The sequence below is a fragment of the Garra rufa genome, chromosome 6 (genome assembly GCF_049309525.1).
Source record: "Garra rufa chromosome 6, GarRuf1.0, whole genome shotgun sequence".
Lineage (NCBI taxonomy): Eukaryota > Metazoa > Chordata > Actinopteri > Cypriniformes > Cyprinidae > Garra > Garra rufa.
The window spans coordinates 12729842-12748572 of record NC_133366.1 but is presented as its reverse complement, the minus strand read 5'-3'; the positions used below and the strand labels follow the sequence as shown (position 1 = coordinate 12748572).

At 39.7% G+C, this 18731-nt stretch overlaps 1 protein-coding gene across 2 annotated transcripts in view; it reads left to right on the top strand.

Moving 5' to 3' along the window:
• sorcs3a (sortilin related VPS10 domain containing receptor 3a) overlaps positions 1-18731 on the top strand; it is a 351206-nt gene that overhangs the window by 311585 nt on the left and 20890 nt on the right. For both annotated transcript variants that reach the window (XM_073842202.1, XM_073842201.1), the window contains exons 19-22: positions 294-480; positions 8032-8165; positions 8908-9031; positions 11324-11436. In XM_073842202.1, coding sequence (XP_073698303.1) covers positions 294-480; positions 8032-8165; positions 8908-9031; positions 11324-11436 — 558 coding nt within the window. The remainder of the gene's footprint in view (positions 1-293; positions 481-8031; positions 8166-8907; positions 9032-11323; positions 11437-18731) is intronic.

Genomic DNA, 18731 nt, shown 5'->3' with positions numbered 1-18731 from the left:
GGAAGTTGAAATACATGCTGAGAGGTAATTCATTTGACGCATTGAATGTGTTTTCTGTAAATAAGCGGTTCCTGTGTCTGATTTCACACAGCTCATTTCATATCTGAGGCAGGAATGAACTCAGGCACTGAAAACAATGCTTTGTGTCTGAAAACAGATGGGACGGTGTCTGTGTAAGCAGAATGGTGACGTTACCCGCAGCTGTTTTCGGTCGCAGCTGCCAGACACAGTGATTAAGGAAAGTGTGCTAAAGAGTTGTTGTAATAATTCGACTTGGCTCTGTGTTGTTTTAGGGCGACTCTATGAGGACGAACATTCAGCTGGACTTTGGAGACGGTACGGCCGTGTCCTACTCCAACCTGAGCTGGACGCAGGAGGGCATCAGGCACGTGTACCGCAGCGCGGGCATCTTCAGAGTCACAGCGCTGGCGGAGAACAGCCTCGGGTTCGACACGTCATCCCTCTACCTGCATGTGACTTGTAGGTTTCGCACACACACACACACACACACACACACACATGAACGCCTACTTCAGTGTTTATTTTTAGTCTACATGTAGTTGGGGTGCTAGTTCAGCACTGAATGAAAACGATTCAGCTGTGTCTATTACAACTGTTTCACACGCTCCACTGATGCTTACGATGTGAAACAGGTATTAAAGACCTTCAAATCTGCATTGTTGCTGCTGCTGATTCAGAAAGAGCAACACAAACAATCTTTTTAACCACATAATCATCAATATTTCTTTGTTACACACATTTAAATAACATAAGTACTGGGATAAAAGTTTATAATTTTGGGTATAAACTAGTGGTGGGCCGTTATCGGCGTTAACGTGTTGCGTTAACGTGAGACTCTTATCGGGCGATAAAAAAAATATCGCCGTTAATCTATTCTCAAATTTGGGTTGGGAGCTGGCTCTAAACTACGCAAGCTATGATGACTTTCACCTTGATAGTTTAACGCGGATGTATACCAAGCAAAGACTATAGAATATGGTCGCGCGTTTACGTCTCCTCCGCCAAAACACAGACGGGATCTCCTCGTCCTCCATTCATAAAAACCGAATCTACTATAGCGCGAAATGCCACGTAAATTCGTAGTTTTTTGGATTCATAAATCAAATGTTGGTCTGTCACTTAATTCAAATCGCGATATGGACTAGTGTATGTGAAAACTAAAATGCAAAAAGACCGTTTTAATATGAATCCGGTATGTTCCGTTTGCCTAGCTGTATGTATGAATGATGGAGACGAGCTTTTACTACACGCATACTGAAACACACGTGACGCTCCCGGTAATTTTTGGCATTTGCATCTCACATGAACAGATAAACTCAATCTCCAAAACTGCTGTGAGTGTCACTTTTACCGTTTCATTTGAGAAAACTCGCATCATATCATACTGTATACACAGAAACTTCACAGCAACCTGTCAAAATAAAAGTACGGTGTAACATGTAACCCCCCCCCAAAGCTGGAAACGTAGGGGAAACACTGGCTACCATAGATATATATACGTAGATGTATATTTTTATCACACTGTACAACAATAATACTGTTTTTTTATTACAGTAAAGGCTAAATTTAGGGTTGGGTAGGTGTAGACGTTAAAAAATCACAATCTAATAGGTAGAAAAAATAATTCCATTGTTAGTTAGTTAGTAAACACAAGTACATCTTATTGAACATAATTTATTTTCATCAACAAATTATCATAGAACAGCTTTATGAGCAGTTTGTGATGCAGTTTGGAAACAGGAGATGAGCCCCTGGTCTAATGCGCCACCTGGCTTGAGAAACCCATTCTCAAAGACTTACTTTTAGTCATTATTTGGGTAGCACACATATTCTGAATGCCTTCAGCAGAATTCAAATTAGCCATTTTAATCTAGATTAATTCCAAGATTTAATCTAGATTAAAAAAATTAATCTATGGCCACCCCTAGTATAAACACTTATTTTCTACAGTAGCGTTCAAAACGGAAGTATCTCATTGTAACGCTTACCCTCTTCCGCCAGAAGGTGGTGACAACTGCACATTTAAAAAAGTGTTTATCATTGAATTATACATTCAAGAGATTCCAACAGTGAAACAAGTCTATTAATTGAGACACTGACTCCTTAATTTTTTTTTTTTTTTTTTTTTTTGTTAAAACATAGACTTCAGCAATGAACATTCTGTCAGAACCACTAGTAAATTTATTTAAAAATTTGTTTAGATTTCTAATCCATTTTTCTTCAGAATCGTGATCTCCAATTTATAAAAGATTTCCATTTTGTGATTTTTTTAGTTAAATAAAATACTGTTTCCCTATATATTTCATCATTGAGAATTCCTTTAAAGGTGCCATAGAATGCATTTATACAATATTTTTAAATTGTTCTCTGATATCTACATAGAAGGTATATGGCATAGGAAAGGGCAAAAAATCTCCAGAAATGGTTTTACAGGTCCATTTACAACCCTAGGATTTGCCCCTGGAATGAAATGCTCGGTTATTTGGAAGCTTCATGAATATTAATGAGCTCTGCTCTGACTGGCTGTTTCACAGAGCTCAGTAGCTTGCACATGGATAAAAAAAAAAATATTTAATTAGGAGCTCTAGCCGCTTTTAATATGCGGTTTGTTGAATCTCTCTGTTTATGTGGTAAGTGAAATCCTATGTATAGCAATGTAACAGGCTAGTGCTAGCATTAAGCTAACCGTGTCCCTTGAGTGACTCGCCTTGTTTAACTGAGGTGCTGCCGTTAGTGATGATTGGGCGATGCAAATTTTGGAGGCGTAACTATTAACGATCCCGGGGAAGTTGCGTAACAGACCTGTTATGTTGGAATTTACCTATTTTTCGGTGGTCTTTTGCTAATACTAGATTTATATAAGAAGGAGGAAACGATGGTGTTTGAGACTCATGGTATGTCATGTCCATGTACTGAACTGTTATTATTTAACTATGCCAAGGTAAATTCAGTTTTCCATTCTATGGCACCTTTAAAAAAGTTTGTCTTGTGTCTCGTCTCGTGAGATAAGTAGTATTTAATTTTATATTATTTAAAATTGTTTTATAGTATTAATTTTCAGTAAAAAATATCTAAGCATTTTTCAATTTATTTGTTTGTAGCATTGTGTAAGAGTTTGTCAGAGAACATATCTTGAATTAGACTTATTTTTCCCACCTTCATGGTAAAGTCAGTTAGTTCAAACTTTAAAGGGGTCATAAGATGTTGCTAAAAAAACATTATTTTGTGTATTTGTTGTGTTTATGCAGTTTAAAGTTCAAAAAACATATTATTTTCCACATACTGTACATTACTGTTGCCCCTCTCTGCCCTGCCTTTCTGAAACATTTTGATTTTTACAAAACTCATAGTTGATGGAAACCAAGGTGTTCTCTGATTGGCCAGCTATCCAATATTACTATATTACTATATATTACATTGTGATTGGCTGAATACCTCAAACCTGTGATGAAAATGTTACGCCCCTTACCATGCCCTTTCTCGGCGTGACGAGACAGAAACAATAAAACCCATTATAAATGAGGCATTTGTTGCATCCAGTGGGGACATGACTACTGATTATAATGACTCATACTGTCTTTTTACGCGTTGTGTCATGCCGCGTAAACATAACACCATGTCTGCATTTGCGATCGTAGAGCAAGAAACAACAAGCACTACTTTACACTGATCAAAACTCACATTTAGGTTGTCAGTACTGAATTCTTTAAATATGAAAACGTACTTACAGGCCGTCAGTCAGAAGCGCAGACTGTCCTTGCATCTTTGGAATTGCCACACTTTATAGCCTTAACCCTTTGTGTACAGCTGGCATTGTAAGCTCCTCTCCCAGGTTCAGGAAACAGTCCTCCGTAAAATGCGCAGCACCCACTCGAAAATGTGCGTTGTACTGTTCTGGAACAGTGTTGTAAATATAACTTGATTTCTGGTTGTGTCCCCATTTGGAAGGCTAAACAAAGCACTTTCGCAATGAAACACACTGCATCTCCACAACATGGAGGCTGCAACAATACTACAGCCGGTAAAAGTTACACCACCTTACTTTCCATATGGGCGGTGTTAAGCTAATCTACTCACCCCGTGACGTGAAGTGGGGGCGTGTTTGAACTAGCTGTTTCAGGGAGGTGTGGCTGAGTCTTAACTTTTTTAAATAAATATCTCCTTGGTTTTGAGACTTTAAGCTTCGCAACTGTACAGATCTTATCTATGCACAAACAGCTTGTAATACTCCAAAGACAAAGGAAATATGATCATATGATCGCTTTAACTTCATTAAATATTGGTAGAAGTACACTTTAAGGTTATTACATAAATAACATGCTTTAAAATACTATACTAAAGTGTGAATGTTTTCAGACATTTAATTGGTTTCAGTTAAATACAAATGTGCTATAGATATGTATTGAATGTAGTTACCTGGACTTTATATTTATTTTTTTAACCTACTTAAGAATAACTTGGGTATTTATATATGTGTCATTTCATAATTGTTGTCTTTAGATGTAATTAAAGTGTACTGCTGCATGTACTGACAAGCATTTATGGTAAACAAAAATATGATTTAATGTCATTTCTATTTGCATTAATTTTACATTTACATTACATGCATTTTACATTTATTTATATTACAAACTTGTATGTCATGAATTAGCAGTCAAAAAGTAGTTTAAAAAAAATAGTTTCAGAGTTTTCTTTAAGCATATGTGTGACCCTGGACCACAAAACCAGTCTTAAGTAGCACAGTATTTATTTGTAGCAATAGCCAAAAATACATTGTAAAAAAATAAATTTTCAAATAATTGTCAGCCAAATATTGTCCTGTCCTAACAAACCATACATAAATGCTTATTTATTCAGTTTCAGATGTATAAATCTCAGTTAAAAAAAACTGACCCTTGTGGTTTTGTGGTCCATGTTTTCACGTTTTATGTTGCTGCCTTATGTTAAACTGTTTATATTAAGCAAAAACTGAATTGTCACAACTTCATACATTTTTAAAAAATAAAAAACTGAAATAAGTACATTGCATAAGTATTCATACCCTTAACTCAGTACTTAGCTGAAGCACCTTTACAGCATCAAGCCTTTTTTGGGTATGATGCAACAAGCTTTGGACATCTGCATTTGGCAATTATCTGCCATTCTTCGCCTCACCTCTTCACCTCTCAAGCTCTGTCAGCTTGAATGGGGTCTGGCAGACATTTTCAGGTTTCTGCAGAAATGTTTGATTGGATTCAAGCCCAGGCTCTGGTAGGCCACTCAAGGACATTCACAGAATTGTCTATGAGCCACTCTTGCTGTGTGCTTTGGGTCATTGTCCTGTTGGAAGGTGAACATTCTGCCCAGTCTGAGGTTCTGAATGCTCTGGACTGGGTTTTCATTAAGGCTATCTCAATATTTTGGTGCATTGAGCTTTTCTTCTACTGTGATGAGATCCTTCAGTCCCTGCCACTGAAAAACAGACCCACAGCATGAGCCTGCTACCAGCACACTTTACTTTCGGGATGGCACTCTGCAGGTGATGAGCAGTGCTTGGTTTCCTTCAAACATGATGCTTGGAATTGAGGTTCATCAGACCACAGAATCTTTTTTTCCAACATAATCATTTAGATGCTACTTTCCAAATTCCAAAGTGTGTTTTATTGTGTCTTCACTGAGGAGAGGATTGAGTTTGGCCACACCGCCATAAAACCCAGATCGGTGAAATGTTGCAGTGATGTTTGTCCTTCTGTAATTTTCTCCTTTCTGCATATGTGCTCATGGAGCTCAACTGGAGTGATCATCAGGTTCTTGGTTACCATTCTAACCAAATTTGGCCAAGAGGCCAGCTGTAGGAAGAGTTGTGCTTATTTCAGACTTCTTTCTGTAAGAGCAACGGAGACTACATGCTTCTGTGAACCTTCAATACAGCAGATTTTTTTTCTTAACTCTTCCACAGATGTGTGGCTTGATGCAATCCTGTCTCTGAGCTCTACAGACAGTTTTCTTTTACCTCAGGGCTTGGTTTTTGCTCTGATGTGCACTTTCAGCTGTTAGACGTTTTATTAAGATGTGTGTGTCTTTCCAAATCATTCCCATTCAATTGAATTTGCCACAGGTTAACTTCGTTCGAAGTGTAGTAACATCCACAAGCAATATGAATGCTCATGAGCTAAATTTCAACTGTCCTGAATAAGGGTATGAATACTTATGGAATGGAATCATTTACTTTTTTTATTTTTAATAAATTTGCAAAGAGTTTTTTGCTTTGCCATTATGGTGTATGGAGTGTAGATTGATGTGGAAAAAAAGTAATTTAAAGCAGTTTAACAAAAGACAGCAACATAACAAAATGTGAAAAAAAAAAAAGATTTCAAGACACTGCATATATGTGACCCTGGATCACAAAACCATAAGGTTTATGTCATAAGGTTAAATTTTACAAAACTGAGATATATACATCATATGAAAGCTCAATAAATAAGCTTTCTATTGATGTATGGTTTGTTAGGATAGGACAATATTTGGCCGAGATACATCTATTTGAAAATCTGAAATCTAAGGGTGCAAAAAAATCAAAATACTGAGAAAATCACCTTTAAATTTGTCCAAATTAAGTTCTTAGCAATGCATATTACTAATCAAAAATTACATTTTGATAGGTTTACAGTAGGAATTTTACAAAAAATCTTCATGGAACATGATCTTTACTTAATTTCCTAATGATTTTTGACATAAAAGAAAAATCTATAATTTTGACCCATACAATGTATTTTTGGCTATTGCTACAAATATACCCCAGCGACTTAAGACTGGTTTTGTGGTCCAGGGTCACATATATACTACAAGTGTACATTCAATACAACTATGCACACTTTTTTCACAATGGCATGCTAAAGAACCAGAATAAAAACCGTATATGAAAACAAACTATTTTATATGTCCATTGCAATTAAGTTTTGATATTATTAAAATGAAAAAAATATGAAAAAGAAAACCAGGAGCAATACTAATGCTATAAAAAGTGTTATTTCACTAATCGGCCTGATTGCAAACCAGTATCCTACTCTATTCAGCCAGCAAAATAACACAAATTATACAACAAATACTAAGAGACTGTGTTGTCCACTCTGTTAAATACATTTTCTTGAAATTTATGCAGACAAATTGGTAGCCACACAGGAAATAAAGTGGCTGGGCACTGGTTTGCAAACTTCAAATAAACATCTCTTAAACACAAACTGTGCACAATGCGCTTGGTAGGTGACTTTCGTAGTTGCTCTGCCGAAATCTGCATGTGTCCTTCAACTCCACAGGTGTAGTAGACTGCGGTGTTTAATTACTGCTTTTAGCTCCACTTTTCACAAACAAACAGGGGGTGGGCACTTGTGATCAGATGAGAGCAATTAGGTCCAAAATTTATTTCCTGATGCGTATTAAAACCCGAAGCAGAATTATTTAATAAAATAAATACTGGTTGGACTATTTAAATGAGCACCTGTGGAGAGGTAAACAATGCGGAAAGATCTCAGACGAGTGAATAAATGATGACAGAAATAATTCTTTCTATACGTTTTGCATTTTCAACATTTTGAGTGTTAATGCTTCATTTAGTGTGTTGTGCTTTAGGTGTTAGTCTGTTAGCCCATTAAAACTCACTTGGAGAAGTTACTTGTTAAAATCCATCCATCCACTACAGCCGTACACATGCTGACTGACTTCTTGGCGCTGTTTTCTTGAGCGTCTCACTGCAAGTGTTGCGTTTTTAAAATGCTGTGCCAAGTTAAAAATATTCAAACTTTTAAAAACAGGTCTCAAGACTCCTGCGTTCTGTTTTCATTTCCTTGCTTTCCGTCTAGCTGTGTGGGGTCAGGTGAAGCCAAAAACAGCCTAATTATACAAGACCAAACAGTTGACTAGTTATTCATCCCAGCGGCTAGTTGATTTTGCAAAATAGTTAGTTTTTGCACACCCCTTGCCCTGCCGGCTGGTCTTGTATTGAATATATGTGTGTGTTTATGTGTGTTTCAGGCCCTGTGGAGCATATTCAGCTCCTGGCTCCATATGTGGTCATTAAGAATAAGGAGGTGAACCTGACAGCCGTGGTCTGGCCTTCTCATTTCAGAACGCTCACCTATTTCTGGTGGCTGGGGAACAACACGGAGGTACAACCAGCTCCTAATTACAGATTTTCTGCTCCGCTTTGTTGGGCGAAGGCCTCCGAGACATTTTATGGTAGAAGATAAACAGAACAGGAGCAATGAACCATTAATAATGTAGTTCTTGTTCTTGTCGTTTTTTGTGGTATTTAGATGTGTTCTTTAGTTTCTGCTTGTTCACCCTGAAACATCAATAAAGCTGTTAGCGCTATATGTGACCCTGGACCACAAAACCAGTCTTAAGTCGCTGGGGTATATTTATAGCAATAGCCAAAAATACATTGTATGGGTCAAAATGATTGATTTTTCTTTTATGTCAAAAATCATTAGGAAATTAAGTAAAGATCATGTTCCATTAAGATTTTTTGTAAAATTTCTTCTGTAAACCTATCCAAAAGTAATTTTTGATTAGTAATATGCATTGTTAAGCACTTAATTTGGACAACTTTAAAGGTGATTTTCTCAGTATTTAGATTTTTTTGCACCCTTAGATTTCAGATTTTCAAATAGATGTATCTCGGCCAAATATTGTCCTATCCTAACAAACCATACATCAATAGAAAGCTTATTTATTGAGCTTTCGTGTGATGTATATATCTCAGTTTTGTCAAATTTAACCTTATGACTGGTTTTGTGGTCCAGGGTCACATATGTTTTAAAAGAGTTTCCTTTTTAAGAAAGTCATTGAGCTTACAAATAACAAAAATGGGATTCCTTGTTTGATTGTCTTTTTTTTATCCACCACTAGCCGATAATTACATTGGACAGCAGTATTTCCCACACGTTCAACAGCGAGGGGATGGTCACCATCACCGTTCAGGTCTCGTCAGGAGACTCTATACTGCAGGACACCAGAAGCATCGCCATACAAGGTCAGTTTTCACATTTAGACAAATATAACATAGTATTAATTATGAATTCTTTGTGTGTTTTTTGATTGTTTATTCAACTCATGCATTTTAGATTTCGACTTTTTTTCATGGCAAGGTCACATTAAAAATGTCTTGGAAACTTTCCACCATGCTTTCATAATATTTTTCCCTATGCCTTTTATGTTTATTTTATTGTTTTATTCCAGTCTCAGATCCAGACTTTCAATCTTGAAATATTAAAATTCAGTATAAAAAAGACAAATTATTAAATTTTAAGGGCACTATGATTCCCGCGATGCATGAAACACAGACGGAAATGCGGAATACAGTCATAAAAATGTAATTTACAGTATAATGTCACGGAATTTGCCCAATTTTGGATGAATAAATCAAAAGTTGGTGAGTACACTCAAATCAAAACACGATACGGAGACTTATATGTGAATTTTAAGCTGTAGAAATACAATTTAAATATGAATCATGCATGTTCTGCGTGAATGAATGGCGCAGATGCGTGGTTTTGTTTACTACACACATACTGTGTTTTCAGCCTCTGCTGCCTCAACACATGAACACATATACATAACCTTCATAGCTGCTCTGAGAACATATCACTATATCATATACAAACAGAAACTTAAAGGTCTTCACAGCAACCCGTCAAAATAAAAGTTTGGTTTAACTTGAAGAAATTGTGACAGAAATGTATTACTTAATGTAATGAGAGTACTACTTGTAGTAATAAAATTATTCTTAAAAACATTCTTTAAGCAATATTTAAGAAAATTCTAATTACTCAACACAGTATTTCTGAAATAAAATAAAATAATAATATCCGGAAAATTAAAAATCCAGAAAATTTTGTTTGGTAAAAGTTAAACTGAATTGTAGAAAAAAATTTATTGTGTTTTATAGGGCCTAAAAATTCCTTAAAAATGTGTCAATTTAAATTAATTATACATGCTTTTTGATCAATATATCAATTAAAACAGAGTCTAGAAAATTAAAACGTCATTCCGAAAAAAGGCATTGCGAAAAAATTGTATGGAAAAAGAATGAATTTGGAAAAAATAAAAATGCATTTGTGAAACCAAAATTAAATGGATTTATAGGACCCAGCATTTTGATAATCTAAACAAAAAATGAAATGCTATTAAAAATAAATGTATTTTGATTGAAAATAATGTATTTTTGATTGTGTCAAAAACCAGTGCAAACAAAAATGAGTCAAAAATTGCAAATTAAACCCGGGATACTATTTTATTATTATTAATAATAATAAATAATAATAAGAATAATAGTAAAAAAAATATATATATATATATATATCTTTTTGGGCATTTAGAAAGTGTTTGAGTCATTTCTGATATGATAATATAAGTAGATATAATTTCAACAGGAAATATAAAATAATTTTAGTATGGGTTATTTCTAATTCAGTTTTTATTTTGTCAAAAATGGTGAAAGTATTTAATTTTGCACTTTAAAAAATGCTGGGTCAAATATGGACAAACCCTGCGATTGGGTTTAACCCAGCCTTCTAGGTAGTTTTATTTAATTCAACCATTGCTTGAAAAAAAAATTGCTTATTTAATATTTAAAAAAATATTTATTGCCAAAATATGTTGGAAATTAACATTTATTAATTTGGTAAATATATATATATATATATTTGCAATGTGATGGAATTATGCACAATATTTCACACACACAAAACAATTTCTGTGACGCTTGCATGACTATTATTAACATTGTTATTGTGGAGGACGTTGATTAGCTATTGAAACTAGTGAATAAGCATGCGAAAGGTGCCCATAGTTCACAATAGTTCCAGCAGTATGTGCGCTTTATCAAATTTTTATCTGAAGGATGTGTAATGACAAACTGTGAATGATTTCTTTGAATGATACATACTACGTACATTATAAAGACCTATGTATGAAGTTCAATACTTTTTCCTCTATGATAACAATAATCTACTGAATATATACCTATAAATAACCCTATCCTTGATGAAATGCATTATCCCAGCTTTCAGAGCGTTCAGAATTACAGGAAATTGTCTCTTGACACTGCAAGCTAGTCATAAAAACTCCCTTCTGGCAACTGCCAAATAGACTGTAATCATTTTTGTGATCAGCGCTAACCTTTCCATACCTGTCAGTAATGATAACTCTGCTACAGCTCGACTAAATCATCTGGAACAAATCACAGCAGATAGAAGGTGTTGGGCATCTTATGAGAGAGAGAGAATTAAGGGTCTGTCTCTGCTTCTCCCTTCTTCTGTGACAGAATTCTTCAAATCGCTTCTTTTATCTTTCTCTCCTAATCTGGACGAGGCCAACCCCGACATCCCGGAGTGGAGACAGGATGTGGGTCGGGTAATTAAGAAGGCTGTTCTTCAAGTGAGTGGGAATTTATTCTATCCGTTCTATCTTGTCACTCGCTGTTTTTTTCTGACTTGTCTATGTAGCTCTCCTATAGAGATATCTCCTGTTGTCTTTATCCTGTTTTTTTTGTCCTTGTCCCTTAACTCTGATATTTCGTTCCACTAAAAAATAAATACATTAGTAAATATTTTTTATAAGAAATAAGTCAATTATTTGATATATTTTATTTATACATTTGAAATATATACTTAATTACAAAAATAAATAGATGAAATCCACCATTACATCATAGAAAGTGGTTCTATGTTCTTAGCTTTTTTGCTAATTGAATTTTGTCCATATAAAAAAAAGAAAACAAGACTAATAATACTTAAGAAAACTATGTTTTTGCAGTTTTTGGTGTCTCTCTGCTTACATTTTTAAATAATTATATATTAAATTAATTATTTTATTATCGTATTAAAGCTTTTATTATATCAGAGAAAACAATTTTTAAGAAGACAAATTTAATTGCATATGTTTTTCTTAGTTTATTTGCAAATTGACTTTGACCACATTTTTGTTGATGTTTGCCTAAAATATACATAAACAAACAAACAAACAAACAAACAAACTATGATAAATAAATAAAGAAAACAATGTGGGTTTTTTTATTTTTCAATTTTTCAAAAATTGTTTTCCAAATTGATTTTGACCATATTTTCTTTGATGTTTGCTTTAAACATGACAAATAAATATATAAATATGTGCCACATATTTATTTATTTTCACTTTAAAACAAGATGTTTTTAAGAAAATGTTTTTTTTATTTTCAGCTTTTAATGTTTCTTTGTTTACTTTTTTTATAATTATGTATTAAATTAATTATCTTATTTCGATAAAAATTTCCAATCATATCAGAGAAAACATTTTTTTGACCATATTTTTGTTGATTCTTTGCCTAAAATATAAATAAATAAAGAAAGAAAACAATTTTTTTTTGCCTGCATTTTAAATAATTATGCATTGAATTAATTATTTTATTGTTTAATTTAGATTAAAGCTTCCATTATATCAGAGAAAACTATTTTAAGACAAATTTAATAGCATATATTTTTCTAACTTTATTTGCACATTTTTGTTGATTTTTGCTTAAAACATAATAAATAAATAAATAAATAGGTGGCACATAGATATTTTCACTGAAAAAACATGACAAGACATTTTAAAAAAAGTTTTTTTTCTCCTCTGTCTTTGTTTACATTTTTTATAATTTTTAATAATTAGATATTTTCACTGAAAAACATGAAAATTTAAGAAAGAATGAATATAAGATTTTAACAATATTTGTTTTAAAATGTCTCTTTGTTTACATTTTTAACAATTATGTGTTAAATTAGGTATTTTAACGTCTTATTTAGATTAAAGCTTCCATTATATCAGAGAAAACAGTTTTTAAGAAGAGAATTTTAATTGCATGTATTTTTTCTTTCTTCATTTGCAAATTTATTTTGACTATATTTTCTTTGATGTTTGCTTTAAACATGAAAAACAAAACTGAAATAAATTAAATAAATAAAAAGGTGCCACATATAATTTGAACTGAAAACAAAGGAAATTTTAAAGGAAAAGTTCTTTAAGTTTTTAATGTCTCTTTATTTCAATTTTTTTAATAAGTATGCATGAAATTAATCATTTTGTTATCTCATTTAGATTAATGCTCCCATTATATTAGAGAAAACAGTTTTCAAGAAGAGACATTTAATTGCATGTATTTTTTCGTTCATTTGCAAATTTATTTTGACCATATTTTCTTTGATGTTTGCTTTAAACATGAAAAACAAAAATAAAATAAATCCACTAAATAAAAAGGTGGCACATACAATTTTCACTGAAAAACAAAAGCAATTATAAAGAAAACAAAGGTTCCCTTCCGGGAACTCGAGCCGCGTCAGGAACGCTATGGGGAACGCCATTGGCGGGCCGCACTCTGAACTGTGTATAACAACCAATGAAATGACGGGAGTGACGTCACAGGCGCGGTGACGTCATCGACCGGGAAGTATAAAGCGCGTGCGTTTGAAGCCGGCGGCAGCTTTTGTCATTCAGCGAGAGCGCTCTGTGTCTGTGTCTGTCCCGGTCATACTGCTGCTTTTTCGTGCCAGTTTGCACGGCTTTTTATTTGAGTAGTATGACCATTTAAATGCAACCAAAGGGGGAAAGAAAGTTAGAAACTAAGGCGGTTCAAGCAGCCAAATAGATAGTGAAACACAGTCTATGTTTAGTCTGCTTGAGTGTAGAGCACGCACAGTCAGCCCTCGAAAAGGCTGGCTGTCCACAGTGTGAGTGTAAAAATCTCCACTGCCGGTGCTCCACGGAAGGCTCTCTTCGAGGAGGGAGCCTTCGCTAGCGTTTCTCGCGGGTCTGGCCCCGCTTCCGCCGAGGCGGAGCGGTTGCTGCACTCGCTGAGATCGCGGCTCGATCTATTAGAGGGACTGGAGACGGGTGTTTTAAATACCCTATCTCCTCTCCTATCTGGTGGATCGGTGAACCTTTTTTTCTGGATATGGAAGCCCGCAATGCGGTTACTTCCCTCCAGGAAAGGTTTTCAACGCTTTCCATATCTTCCTCTAAGGAGGTTGATGTGAAGTACGTTGTCAAAAGTATTCAACCGCCCCCCCTGATCGCCTCAGTATGATGAGCTGGTGGTTGTGCTGACTGTGCATTAGCTAAATAAGCAAATATGAGCCGCAGAAAAGCAAACGTTCTGCTTCCTGCGGACTAAGTCAGCACTTCCAAACGGAGCTTTCTGTCCTTCCCGATCTATATTGAGTTTTTAGATCTGGAAAAAATAGAAAGTAAAGATGACGCCGCGGGTTAAACAGACGCTTTCAGCTATCTGTCTCCCGGTCTGGCATCATTCTTGAAGGCTCCGTCTTTGCTCTCCAAGCCGCCTAAAGAAAACTTCAGGCTTGATCAGCAAAGATACACGTGCTGGGGTTCTTGACGGGATAATAAAACCCCAGCCGTGTACCAGCTCCTCACATAGAGGCTCATAATAGGAGCGTTGCAGCCCGTTTCCCTCCGGTGACACCTAGAGGGCGGGATTAGCGACACTCCTGACCGGGGGCTTCAAAGACCGAGCCCGGTCCGAGGGTCGTGCTTCGGTCTAAGAGGTCCTCGGCTAAACGGCCCTGACTTTATGGAAAATAAATAAATAAAATATAGGGCCAATGAGGGCAGCCCCTCTCGGGGAGGTCTGCGGTGCACCATAGAAAAACTCGGTGACCACACCTTCCCGGCCCTCTGGAGGTCCGAACAATCTCCCGCGAACAGAGTTCGCAACCCCCGCGGGGGTCTTAAGAGCAACTAATTCAGGTGTATCCTGCCAGCCCGCTGTTACAGGTCACCGAATCAGTTCCTCAGATAAATCCAGAAGCCAGCCGCGAGGGGCTGGTTCCCTTAATAGAATTTCTGGCAGCGTGGAAACTACTGCCAAATATTTCTATGTGGGTCCTGCGCACTGTAGAGAAAGGTTATTGCAAAAATTTCAATTCGGCTCAAGCCGCCGCCTTTCAGCGGGGTATTTCACAGCTCTGGTGAACCCCGAGCAGGGTCTGGTAATCGAACAGGAGGTAGAACTCTCCTGAGGGAGGAGGCCATCGAGGTGGTCCCGCCTCGGTGTAGAGAGTCTGGGTTCTACAGCCAGTACCTCATTGTTCCCAGGATGGAGGGCTTCGGCCCATTTTCGACTTCACGTCTCCATCCTTCCACAACACAGGAAGTTTCTCAGGTTCGCTTTTAGGGGCAAAGCTCACCAATACAGAGTACTTCCTTTCGGCCTAGCTCTCTCACCCCGAACTTTCACGAAGTGTGTGGATGCTGCTCTGGCTCCTCCGTGACTCCAGGGCATCCGCATACTCGACTGGTCGATTCTGGCCAGCTCAAGACAGTTAGCGGCCCAACATCGAGGTGTTGTTCTCGCTCTCATGAAAGAATTGGGGTTGAGGCTCAACACCAACAAGAGTGGGTTTTCTTCACTACTAAAAACCACTTATCTAGGTGTTATCTGGGATTCGACCACGATGCAGGCACGAATGTCACCTGCTCGGATCGAGTCGATCCTTACTGCAGTAAATGCGGTCAAGCTAGGCCCGCCACTCACTGTCAACAGTTCCAAGTACTGTTAGGTCTTATGGCAGCCGCTTCCAACGTGATACTTCTTGGACTGCTGCTTATGAGACCACTTCAGTGGTGGCTCAAACCAGGGGGTTCTCCCCGAGGGGAAACCCATTCTGCAAGATCAAGGTCACGCGGCGCTGCCTACGTGCCTTGGCCATGTGGAAGAAACCCTGGTTTCTCTCTCAGGGTCCGGTTCCGGGAGCTCTTCGTCGCCGCGTCAAGCTAGCGACGGACGCATCCCTCACCGGATGGGGAGGCGGTCATGAGTGACCGCTCAACCCAGGCCTGTGGAGCAATCCTAGCCGTGTTCCACACCCTGAAGTGTTTCCTTCCAGACCCAAAAACCGTCACGTGCTGCAGTCAGCACTGTGGGGATTTATTATATAAATCATCAAGGAGGTATCCACTCACGCCCCTTATATAAGCTGGCGTACCGGATCCTCTTATGGTCTTAAGGAAAGACTTCTCTCCCTGAGAGCAGTCCAGTATCTCTGGACGTGGGAGCAGACGTCCTGTCAAGGCAGGGGCTGAGGCCCGGGGAATGGATGCTTCACCCAGAGGTGGTGAAGCAGATCTGGAGAATATTTGGCCAGGCACAGGTGGACCTGTTTGCGACTCAAGAGACATCGCACTGTCCCCTCTGGTACTCTCTAGTTCCTCCAGCTCCACTGGGGCTGGATGCCATGGCACAGACGTGGCCGAGGCTGCGTCTGTACGCCTTTCCCCCGATCGCTCTGCTCCCGGGAGTTCTGGAACGGGTCCGTCGGTTTTAAGTACGGCTGCTGCTAGTAGCCCCGTACTGGCCGGCACGAGTATGGTTCTCGGACCTGGTATCTCTCCTCGATGGCTCTCCGTGGGAGATTCCCGTCAGGAGGGACCTCCTGTCTCAGGCTGGGGGCGCAATATGCCACCCCCACCCAGAGAAATAGAGGTTATGGGTGTGGCCCCTGAGGGGGCACAACTCATAGGAGCGGGTCTCTCAACCGAGGTTGTTGAGACCCTTCTCCAATCCAGAGCTCCCTCTACGAGGAAACTGTATGGCCTCAAGTGGAACTTATTTGCGAGATGGTGCCGCGAGCGCCACTTAGACCCAGTCAACTGCCCGGTCGGTACAGTTCTGGAGTTCCTACAGTCTCGCTTTTCCGCAGGGCTAGCTCACCCCACTCTAAAGGTATACGTGGCGGCCATAAGTGCCTACCACGCCCCTTTAGGTGGCCTCTCAGTGGGCAAGAGCCCCCTGGTCACACGTTTTCTCCACGGTCGGGAGATCGAGGCTTCATCAGCAAGTAATGAAGCATGGAGACTATGGGACCTCTGGCGACTCGATAGATATCGCAAGGTTCTCTTTGGTTCTCCTTAGTGCCTCCAGGTCCGCCCGGACTGGACGCCATAGTACAGACGTGGCCGAGGCTGCGTCCGTACGCATTCTCCCGATCACTGTGCAGTTCTGGAAAGAGCATGCCGGCATAGTCACGGCTAGTCCAACCATGGTCTTGGACCTTCCCTCTCAAGCTGGGGGCGCGGCCTGCTACCCCCACATGGAGAGGTGGAAAGTTATGAGTATGGCCCCTGGGGGGGCGCAACTCATAGACTCGGGTCTCTCAACCGAGGTTGTTGAGACCCTGCTCCTATCCAGAGCTCCCTCTGCGAGGAAACCTTAAGTGGAACTTGTTTGCTTCATGGTGTCACGAACACCATCTAGACCAAGTTACTGCCCGCTGGTACAGTACTAGAGTCTCCGCAAACCCACTAAACCAGCCCACACCATCCTGAGGGTGTTCGTGGCGGCGTATTGGCCTACCACGCCCCTCGTGAGGGCTCGTCGGTATGGTTTCCTCGGTGGTGCACTCAGGTTGAGACCTCGAGGGGTCTCAAGCCTCTATTACCTCCATTCTTGGAGTGCGACCAATGGGAAGTATATCTGCCCAGTGCAAGCACTGGGCACATACGGCCACAAAGAAAGAAAGAAAACATGTGGCACGATCAGAGCTATTAGTAGATGGATCACAGATGCCATTCCTACTACTTCCAAGTCCTCTGGTCTCCCAGCTCCATGGGGAGCCAAGACTTACTCCTTCTGAGGCTGTCTGTCTCCAGAAAGCTCTGTCAGCAGGTGTCCCCCTCCAGGACATCTGCAATGCTGCGGGTTGGTCCTCGCCCCCGACACGGGTTGGTCCACGCCCCTGACATTTGTCAGGTATTACGAACTTGACCTCAGAGCCGCTCCAGGCTCAGCTGTGCTCTCGGCCTAGTGCGCTAGGCCTAGAGAGTCAGCCACCTCCCTAGCCAGGAGGAGACTTCGCAAGGCGCCTTCTTTCTGCGGAGAGAAGAGAAGTCACTTCGCCACTAGAGAGATAATGCCCTGATGCTGCCATCAGACCCAGTCTTACTCCCTCTCGTTCTGGGCGTACTCCCAGACAGAGGACTAAGATTCCTCGTGTGCCTGCGGGCCGAGGACTGCCTCAACAGCTGTCCGCTGAGTGCTAGACAGTGGCATCCGGTCCCTCTTGTTCTGGCTAAACCCCAGACAAAGGACTAAGACTCCTCGTGTGCCTGAGGGCCGAGGGGTGCCTCTTGCACTGGCTGGCGAACCAGGCAAGAGGTCCACGGTTCTCTTGAGCGCCTGGAGGCCGAGAACTGTACAGCCCTCTTGTCCGCGGAATGCTAGACAATGGCTTAATTGTCCTCGTGTTCTGACGCAGTGTGCTATCAGACCGAGTGTAGTTCGGTCCCTCTGGTATTCTGGCCTCTTCCCAGACCAAGGACTAAGACTCCTCGTCTGCCTTAGAATAAGGCCGAGGAGTGCCTCACGCGCTGGTTGGCTACCACGCAGAGGAAGACCTCTATTCCTCGTGTGCCTGCGGGCCGAGGAGCACTCTTGGGGTCGAGTGCACTGTCCTCGTGGGTCTGCGGACCGAGGACTACCTAACACCATCTGTCCGCCGAGTGCTAGACAGTGGTCGTTGCAGTCCCTCTTGTTCTGGCTACTCCCAGACAAAGGACTAAGACTCCTCGTGTGCCCGAGGGCCGAGGAGCACCTCTCGCTCTGGATGGAGACCAGACAGAGGTAGAACCCCATTCCCCGTGTGCCTGCGGGCCGGGGAGCACTCTCGAGGTCGAGTGCATTGTCCTCCTGGACCAAGGACTAC